Here is a 10,796-nt window from a genome sequence, read left to right as displayed (position 1 = left end):
AAGCGACTATTTTGCAGCGTTGGCCACAAGCAATCAAATAAATTGCATAGAATAAATTGAAGAGAAGAAATAATATAATTTAATAATGGGGTTCGACCAATTTTGCCTATGTTCCCAGTAGCACTGAGCGGCTACCAAGATATTATTAGATAAAAAGGATTACAAGTCCTAGGACACCCATGAGCTCAAGTGCCCATAAAGTGTTTCTATTTTGTGCTTATATCTGGTGCTCATAATAACAAGGGACCTGAGTCCATTATATAACATTATTACTATATTCTATTTTAATGCTAGGCAATGTGAGACTTTATATAATAACATATTTCAAACATCTCCAACAATCTCCACATTGATTGAAATAGACGAATATCTCGCTCCTTAGGAAATCTTCACAAGAATCTTCACCTTAGCGAATATCTGACTCCACCTTGCTCAATACTTAATTATCTTTAACAACTCTTTCACATAAGAGTCTTCTCCCCTACATCATAAACCTTATGAGTATGATGTTACTAAGATCCTAACTCTCTAAACTTGTAGTGAAGCTTCTCGTACCATCATCTAATGGAACATGCAATCTACCCATCTATTTCTAGGAAGTCTTTCAATATATGGAACCCCTACATAAAAGTTTACCAACAATCATCCTCTTCAATACTCAATCACACTGAACCTCAGAGCTTCCACGGAAAGCCTCAATTGCTACTACCATTGTCTACTCCGACAATCCTAGTTCAAAAGAACTACCATACTCCACCATACAGAGTATATTGACAACACAAACTTTGCGTCAATGCCAACCAATGCCCATGCCGCACCTTTGCATCCAAGCCAATGTCCATGTCACACCATGCATCTCTACTAGTGTTTGTGTTACACTTGCATCCAAGCTAATGTCTGTCTTACACCATGCATCAAGGTCAACCAACACCTCTATGCTTTTGCGGATATACTATTAGTTAATATCTTTCACTATGACAATGTAGATACGCCATTAGGATATTCCATTTCTCATGTTAAATGAGATCATTCTCTCAACATCTACAGAGATATTGTCAGCACCTGTCTCGCGGCCAAACTTAACACCTATGTCCCTATCTCCACCTTGATCCTAATCCATTACATGAACTTTTGGGGTTCTGAATCAACATATATCGTCTCATCACAATTTCGTCATATTATATTATCTTTCAACCGATCTACTTTATCCTTGCGCAGTTGCTTTATCGCACCTTGTCTAGCCATCACACATTCGCCCCCTTTAGTCATTATTTGGCACCTGGATTAAAAGCCATCTACCAATTGATTTTGATATTAATTTTTGATGCGGTGTAAGTGATCATTGCGCAACATTGGTCACAAGCAATCAAATAAAGTGCATAAAATAAATAGAAGAGAAGAAACAAGAGAATTTGGTAACAGGGTTCAGCCAATTTTGCCTACGTTCCCAGCAGCACTTAGTTTCTACCAATATATTATTAGAGAATAAGGATTACAAGTTCTAGCACACATATGAGCTCAAGTGCATATGGGGTGCTTCTATCTGGTATTTATATCATGTGCTCAAAATAACAAGGGACCTGAGTCCATTATGTAACATTGAAACTCTGATCTATTTTAATGTTAGGCAATATGAGACTTTATATAATAACATATTTCAAACATGCCCAACAATTTCTATTTAATGAATTTGACAATTGAAAGGTATACTTGGAATCAATGACAAAACATAATCATTTATTTCATCTACCGTTTCAATTGTAGACCCCAAAGTAGTTCTACATTGTAAGAAATCATCATTCAAGTATTGATATTCTCAATTTGTGTATGTAATTTAAACAATAGCATGTATCGGATCATCATAACCAGTGATCATAAATTGATTAGGCATCTCAATTGATGCATAATCATCATTAGGTTCAGATAATTTTCCATCACCTACATCTAATGTCCATTTAGCAAATTATTTATTTTGTGATTCATTTGTGTTGTGGATACTATTTTGTAGACACATATATTTGGTTAAAGATAATACTTGGAAGTCATCCTAAAGATATGAAGCGTTTATTATTGCATTGATAATGTTGGAACGACTTACCCTTGGAATGACTGCAAGGATTTGTCGGAACTACCTAAAGATATGAAGCTTTTATTTATTGCATTGATAATATTAACTCTTAATTTAAAGCACGTGATGTCTGTAAGAGTTTTATACAATGCTTCAAAACAAAACGTGTATGTCATTGGAGCTTCATCCCATATAATAACTTTATTTGCTTCAATAGTTCTGCAAATTCATTCCCTTGGTGAATGTTGCAAGTAGAGTTCTCCATGGTAGGAATTGATATTGAAAAGTTAGAGTGTGTTGTCATTCCTCTAGGTAATAAGAGAGATGTTATTTCACTTGATGCTATAGTTAAAACAATGTGGTTCTCATAATGGAGAGTTGAAGCTAATGTCTTCCACATGAATGTTTTGCAGTGTCACCGTAGCCATAGAAAAAGAAAGTATCACTTTTACTGTCCTTCACAACCTTTATGACTCAAAAATATAATGTTAATAATAAAGGGTTTAAAATAAGCAAGTAATTATAGTTTATATTTACCGGTAAGTGAATTGAAGTAGTTTATGAAGTCATATCTTATTTCAACTTTATTATAATCATGCTCTACATATATAAGCCTAATGCCTAATAAGGTTGTGATTCTGACTTCAGGATAAGGCATTTGTGGATAGTCCCTTAGACTTTTCCTCATTGATTGCCAAAGGTTCTCAAAGTCTAACAAAGTTAGATTTTATAATTCTTCATGTAAATCTAAAGAATTCATTAACTAGATTTCAAATCATTTAAGATCAAACTTTAAATGTATAAACTACAAAATGAAATAAAACTTTATTTGTGTACCTTGTATGTTGGACAATTTCCGTTGTTCATAAAGAATATCATCAGCCAAGAATCTCCATGTTTGTTTCCATACTTGTTTGGGAGCAATTCATACTATTACAGGTAAGTATAGTTACAAATAACTTTCTCAAATACTGACTCAACCCCCAATCCTTACCATCATTTATAGATTCAATGTATTCCCTATCATCTTCAAGAAATCCCATTACAAAACATGCATCTTTAAATGTTGGGTAAATTACATTGGCAACAGGCCTAATATTTTTATAATGACATGGTTCCTTGATAGAATTTAACATCATTTTCATATAGAACAACTCTCCAGCACTTGGAGGAATCAAAATTAGCCTACCAATTATGTACTCCTGTTTTCTTAGTTTCCAACATCTTATAGCACTTATGTATCCATATTTTGATAGAAATAGAGCATAAGTCAAATTTCTTGATTTAGGTTATTTTTTGTTTGCTTCCACTCGAGATGTAAACATGGATTGCTTAATAGTAGGCTTAGATAGTACATCATCAATAGCTTCATAATCAATAAATATAATTGATTGTTCATTCTCAAGATGGAAAAATATAGTCTTTCTACCGTGGTTGATTTTCCATGAATTGAAAAGGAGAACAATCTCCAACATGCCTCATATGGTGACATATATTGGCAATCTATGTATTATTTAATCTCATCTATATTTTATGGTTGATTTGTTGTGTCATTTTCATTTGGCACAATAACAACAATTATCCTATCATAACCTTTGTGAATATACTTGAATAAATATTTGATTAATGTACTTTGATTACACAACTCCATGTTGATATGTGTTTAATACTTCAATAGCAATTGGCGATTGTAAGGAACATGATGACTGTCTAGAAAAATACCATTCTTGTCAATGATGTGGCCACGATCTCATTTCCTATAAATAAGATTACCATCTTGGACAACAATTGTAGTGGGTTAGAATTTCTTTGGATAATACTTTAAGTACTTTCCTTTTGTCATACATGGTGATTTCATGTTTGTAGTTCCACAAGGACCAAGAACCATATGAGATTTCACTATCTCATACAATTGTTTGTTTTTGGTAGGATCTAGTATTACAGTTGTGACGATCTTGTCAATATATTTGAGTGATGGATACTTAAAGGATGGACGTAAGAATAGAAGAATAAGAGTATGAGGCAATCCTCTGTTTTGAAACTCCATTGTGTATATATCTGCAATGTAAAAATGATTAAAAACCTTAAACATGATTATAGTAAAAAATATTGCAAGAGTAAAAACATTAAAAGTTTTGTAAGTAATTTTTTTTAATGAAACATACATCCAACTACTTCTCCAAGGACATGGTGTTTCTCCAAATCCATTAGTAGTTGATCAAATTTGATTTTGAATATCTTTGAAACTATAACGAAATAAGTGTTATAAAAAATGAATAACCACAAAATTGTTTCTTTTATAGAACGGAAACCACCGGTTATGGTTAACTAAGAAAGAAACAAAAAGTTTTTACTTTTATAAAATAAGAATGAGTTGCATATTTTTATAGAGTAGATAACGATAAACTTGTTCAGTTAAAAAAAAGGATCCCAAAGATTATGGCTAAACAACAATGAAACTTAAAGTTATTATATTTACATAAAGCTATACATCACGTATAAATAGGAAAAATGTTTTTTTATAGAAGGGAATCCACAAGTTAAGGTAAAGCAATAAAGAACTAAAAAGTTTTTATTTTATAAAACAACAGAATGAGTTACATATTTTTCCAAAATAACACAATATGAATTTGCAGTTGAAGTGCAAAAAGGATCCCAAAGGTTATGGCTAAACAACAATCAAACAAAAAGTTATTATTTTTATATAAATTTACTACTTTTATTATGATGACATCACACATTAACATAAAGATGTTTCTATTTACATAAAAAACACATAGGTTATGGTAAAGCAACAAAAAACCAATAAGATAAAAGATAATCAAACAACAAATAAGCATAAAGTTGTCACTTTCTGGAGTTGAGAAAAATGATAGTGAAATATAGATATGAGAATGTTAACAAAATAAAATATAAATTAACTATAGAACAAAGTCAATAGACAGAAAATAAAACATGATATGTGGGATGAATGTTCATTTCAGAAGATAGACATAAAAAATTAATCAAAAAACCTTACCAACATCGGAAGGAACTACAGGTAACACAAAAGACCTTACCACAATAGTAATGTATGTAAATACAAAAGTTCTTATGGAGGAAAGTGAAGGAGGAAGAGAAACTTGAGATAACAACGTATAGACGTCTAGTAGCAATTATTGGCATATGTACAATTCACATCACAAATAAACTTGGAAAATCAAAGATCAAAACCGTGACACGTACACCTGAGAGAGAAACCAAGAGTCATAATGATGATCACAAATGGGAGTTCGAAGAGTCATTAGATGATGTGCCCGTAGATTTCGTTATACATGTATATTTCGTGATGATTATTGATCAGATTTAGCCAATAAACTTGGTGCCAAACCCTAACTAATGAACAAAAGAGAATAGGTTGGACGAAGATACAGAAAAGGCATGGTAACAATAATATCAAAATGAAGAGACAAATAGATTAGAAGGGAAAGTATAGGGTCATGAGGATGGGAATCTGGTGTCCCCAACCACGTCCTAGCCAATCACAATGAAGTAAAACTGATAAAATTATGAATATTTAATTTTTTTAACTGACGTGACATAATATAATTGGTAGACAGAGTTTAGGACAGGATTTGAGACAGCAGATCCTTATCCCATGTTGAGGAAGGATCAAAGGATAGGGAAAATGGACTTTAATAAACCAAAGAATAAATTTTGAAGGAAAGTGTATCAATTTTTTAATTTAAATTTTAAGCGGGATATTTGAGGAGAACATGGTAAGTTTGGAGTAATATATTTAATGTTTATAGAGTTGAAATGAGGTTGTTTTTGTTATATAGTTGAAAGATTTTTTTTGTTACATAGTTAATAACCTATCCTGTATCAACAACATTTTTTTCTTTTTCTTATATATAAGAGTTTTTCATTTCACTCAATAACCCAATCAATTTCACACCCATTTTTCTTGTCCACCAAAAGTTCCAACAATTGCACGTAATTCATCATTCTCCTTCTTTTTCTTTTTCTTCTTCTTCTCCTCCACCTTCTTCTCCCATGGCTACTTGTTTTGATTCTTCCATCCCACTTTCCCGTAAGCCAAACAGTTCCCAACCCGAGAATCATTCCTTCAATTACATGAAATTCTGCCGATCCAGTTTCTTTGATCATGTTACCTCTATCCCCATTTGCAAGAATCGTGAAAATGCTTTGCACACGCGAATGATTTTGGAGGAAGAGGATCATGATAAGGATAAGGATAAAGATGAAGATCAAGATGATGAGGATGAGGTTGAGGGTGAAGATCTATGGCTAAAGATGCATGAGGAAGCAAAGTTAGATGTGGAACAGGAACCAATTCTTTCTAGCTACTACTATGGTTCTATTTTGTCTCATAAATCATTGGAAAGTGCTTTGGCCAACCACATCTCAATCAAATTAAGCAGTTTGAGCCTTCCTAGCAGCACCCTTTTCGATCTATTTTTCGCGATCTTTGTAGAAAATCAAGATATCATGGATGCTGTGAAGGATGATTTAAGAGCAGTTAAAGAGAGAGACCCTGCTTGCATAAGCTATGTTCATTGTTTGTTAAATTTCAAAGGCTTCCTTGCATGCCAAGGTCATAGGGTGGCTCACAAATTGTGGCTACAAGGGAGGAAGGTTTTAGCACTCTTGATTCAGAATAGGGTTTCTGAAGTTTTTGCAGTGGATATTCATCCAGGAGCGAAGATTGGACGTGGAATTTTGCTGGATCATGCAACTGGGCTTGTGGTTGGGGAATCAGCAGTGATTGGAAAAAATGTGTCAATTTTGCATAATGTTACTTTGGGAGGTACTGGAAAGGTTTGTGGGGATAGGCACCCTAAGATTGGTGATGGGGTGCTGATAGGTGCAGGAACTTGTATTTTAGGGAATATTAAGATTGGTGATGGGGCTAAGATTGGTGCTGGTTCATTGGTGTTGAAGGAAGTGCCACCAAGAACTACTGCAGTAGGGAACCCTGCTAAATTGATAGGAGGGAAGGACAACCCTTTCAAAATGGACAAGATGCCTAGCTTCACCATGGACCATACTTCACATATTTCTGAATGGTCGGATTATGTTATCTAGAGAGCATAACATGCGTGATACCCCTGAAGCAAGGTTTCGGGTTCGAGTCTTATATATGGAATAAAATCTTCTGAGCTGGGAGTTATCCACATCTTCTCTTTTAGATGATACATATGGTTTAGACAAAAAAAATACCTCTAGCATGATCTTTGTCTTATGTATATTAGATTAGGCTATCTTGAATGGGGATTCTTCTTTGTTATACGAGAGAATCCAAGTTCTCCTGTTAACAACAGATTATCCTTTGGGACATGATATTTTAGATACACTGAAGAAAGTTGCATGTAGGAGTTTAATGTAGGTATTCGTGTTGTAAGGTGCTAGCATCCTCCTTTATATAGTATAATAATTTCACTTGTTTTTCTCGCATTTCCTGTCTTCTTTGTTTTCTGCTTTGTTGTTCAAAGATTCATGTAAGTAGTAATCTGAATTAGTTCAGATTAAAACTATGTTGGGATGGCACTTTAATTCTGCTCAAGATAATAGGGTATAGTTTTGAGAATCCTTTAGTTAAGCAAATGATGTATTGAACACTAAATTTTCATCTATTTTTTACATTTCTACGCAAGTTATTCGTGTTGTGAGGGTAGAAACTGTTTTAAGAAGGAACATACTAAACATGCAACATGCAAAAGGACAATTTGGAAAAATATATTAAACAAAGCAATAACATTGCCAGAGAAGCTAGTCTCATTATCTAAATGATACATTGTATTATCCAATGACTCATATTCTAACTTCTACTAAAGAAAACAACAATATACATGTAAAGATATATTAATTGTTGTAAAAAGGTTGGGATAAGAAAATATATTTATGTGTTATATAAACTAATAAAAATGAGAAATAGCTATAAACATAAATTTTTATTATCTAATACATAATCATAGCCACTAAAAACTTTTAGGACATATGCATAAATTGTCGAATCTCATTATTAAACTTTTTATCATATTCTCCTTTCCTCTTGTCTTTTAATATTTGATTGTTATTCCGAAACACATGGTTTAAGGAAAAGAAACATTCATGTCCTATCCCACAATAAGAAAGTCCATTTGACCAGGACTCTTTAACGTTATCAGAAACCAAAAGGCAATAAAATCAATGATGGAAAGGATATTGACAATGACTTTTTAATTCATTAATTAATAATTAGTAAGCAGAGGTTGTCCTTTGAGCTCTTTTACTGGTGAATAATTTCACTCTTCCTTTTCATAGTAGCTATATTAATCTAGTAAGTGAAAGTCATCATGATCTAAGTGAATGGATTTTAGAGAAGTTAGCAACAATAGAATCAACAAGTTGGGAGTTATAAGATGATTTAATTATGAGGATGATGAGCTTAAGGAACAGAATATAGGAGGTTGTGGGTTCGAGTCTAATCAACAACAAAAAGAAAAAGAAATTATAAGCTGGTTTAATGTTTATGAAGAAGGGGACTTAAGATTCAAGTCATACTACAAAAAATACTAATATACTAACAATTGCCGATAAAAAAATAAAGTTACCCAAAAAGCACCAAATTTGAATTGACAACCATTTTTCAGATGACTTAGATAGCTACAGGTACAACCCACATGCTAGTCAAAAAAATGTGGCCACTTGCCCTCAGGTGAAGGCGCTGAATTTTTACACTTTAGAACACTTACGAGTATCTCACGCCAACCAATTCCGTGTATGAAACTAAATACCAAAAAAACAAGCAAGAGATTGGATCTAAGTTTAATTTAAAGTGAAATAAATGTTGTTCTGGTACACAAAATGGTGAAGACTATTAGTCAGTCAATGACATATCCACACGTTGGATGAAATTAACAGAGAATGAGAATTAAATGCGCAGGGGCTTCCAAGAATTGGTCAAGGACAAGCCAACATTTCAGGCTATTTAATTGGTGAATAGTTAGAACAGAATGTTAATAGATTAATGGATGATCTAGCCAAAGTCTTCTCTATTATTGAAGATACAATTATATTGAAATGAATAGAAAAATCAAAAGGATAAAGATACTTATATCTTTTATAATTTTATTGAAATTACATTTTTATATTTAAAAATATATTAAAAATTATAATTATCTCTCTAGTAATGGAGAGGAGGGTGAATGAAATAATATGAGTTGGGATCCTCTCCAATACTGGACCGTCTAGTACTGGAATGCCAGACTCGGAATGATTCATGTATGCAATACTAAAAAAATTAATTTAAAACTATTTAAAATCTATACCATTGAATAATTTTAAATGATACCTATCATAATCTCTCCATATTCAAATAATATAGGCTTCTTTTTGACTAATTATTAGGAGCATGTTTGTTATTTTTGTGTCTGCCCCAACATTCGCGTCTATATTGTAGACTACTAGTAGAGTAATAGGTTTTTTCAAGTTACTGTTCCGAAGTTGCACCGATCATTTCATTCACGCTTACTTTTGTTTCCTTCTGGATGTTATGTTTTCATGCGGCTTAGGGATGCAGTATTAAATTTATGCTACAAGCTTAATTAAGCTCAAATATCTCATACTTAATAGACAAATATCTTTTCTAATTAATGGGATGGGCTAATTTCTTTTGGGATACTTCTAAATAAATGTTACTCTAAAAAATCGAAGATTAATCTTTGACCTTGTATACTACCTGAAGATCCAACAAAACCTTTGTTGTAATTCCTTTTTGGAAGGTTCTTATGCGCGATTTATCTTGGTTGGTGTTGGCTGTTGAAAGATGTTTTGAGTGGGAGGTTTTTTCTCTCTCAACAATTCGTTTCTTAGCAAGGTACCAATTTGTTGAGAGGTTGTTAACCTCATTTTCGGTGTGTTCTTTTTATTTGAATAAGTAAGTGAACTCTGTTTTATTTTTTGTTTGCCATCTCGGCTTTGTTGAAGCCGGTATCATGGTTTAAAGAATATTCCAGTTACAACTTACTTCTTAATAATCATGTGAATGAGTTATTCCTTCTTTGCCCCATCTCGACTTTGTTAGAATAAATTCTAACGTCGGTACAATGGTATTGAAGCAATCCCTTATTACATAATTATTAAGTACATTTGAATACCATCTCGGTTTTGTGGAATAAATTCCAACACCGGTTTCATGATATTCTAATGTACAAAAGTGATGAATAATTAGTTGTTAGAAACAAATAAATAAATAAATAAAGAACAAAAGAATAATAAATTTAAGTGACCTTTATTAACAAACCAAACTTCTTCCTTAAGGAAGGTTGATATTAAAGAATAAATAAATTGCGGAAAGTAAATAACAATAAATAAAAGTTAGTAAGTTAGTTTCATCCCTTTTGTAAAGGTGTTTTCAACAAATAAATTTATTGATAACACTTTACTATTTTACAATTTACACCTGTTTCAAGATTCAATTGTAGTATAGTATAGGGTTATGTCGAACCACAATGAATTGCCTAATAGAATGAATCATATGAATATGTCAATGCACACATAATGAGTTCAACATATTTTGGTTTTTTTTATTTGATTTGCATATAAACAATTAACAACAAACATAAACTAAATATTAACAAATTCTTGAGGAGACAAGATCATTTTGAATAAAGAAAATATTTCTCAACTTCTTATGAATTTGAACTGCTTAGACAAGTTCTTATGTTTTACTTTGATTAACTCC

General features: G+C 32.3%; 1 protein-coding gene across 1 annotated transcript; it reads left to right on the top strand.

The window, feature by feature from the left end:
* LOC109350311 (serine acetyltransferase 1, chloroplastic-like) lies at positions 5,971–7,525 on the top strand. Its single transcript, XM_019591535.1, has one exon. The coding sequence runs from the start codon at positions 6,104–6,106 to the stop codon at positions 7,154–7,156; it is 1,053 nt and encodes a 350-aa protein (XP_019447080.1). The 5' UTR covers positions 5,971–6,103; the 3' UTR covers positions 7,157–7,525.

This window comes from Lupinus angustifolius, chromosome LG06 (genome assembly GCF_001865875.1).
Source record: "Lupinus angustifolius cultivar Tanjil chromosome LG06, LupAngTanjil_v1.0, whole genome shotgun sequence".
In the NCBI taxonomy this organism is placed as follows: Eukaryota; Viridiplantae; Streptophyta; class Magnoliopsida; order Fabales; family Fabaceae; genus Lupinus; species Lupinus angustifolius.
The sequence above is the reverse complement of the archived record's forward strand: the minus strand, read 5'-3'. Positions and strand labels throughout refer to the sequence as shown.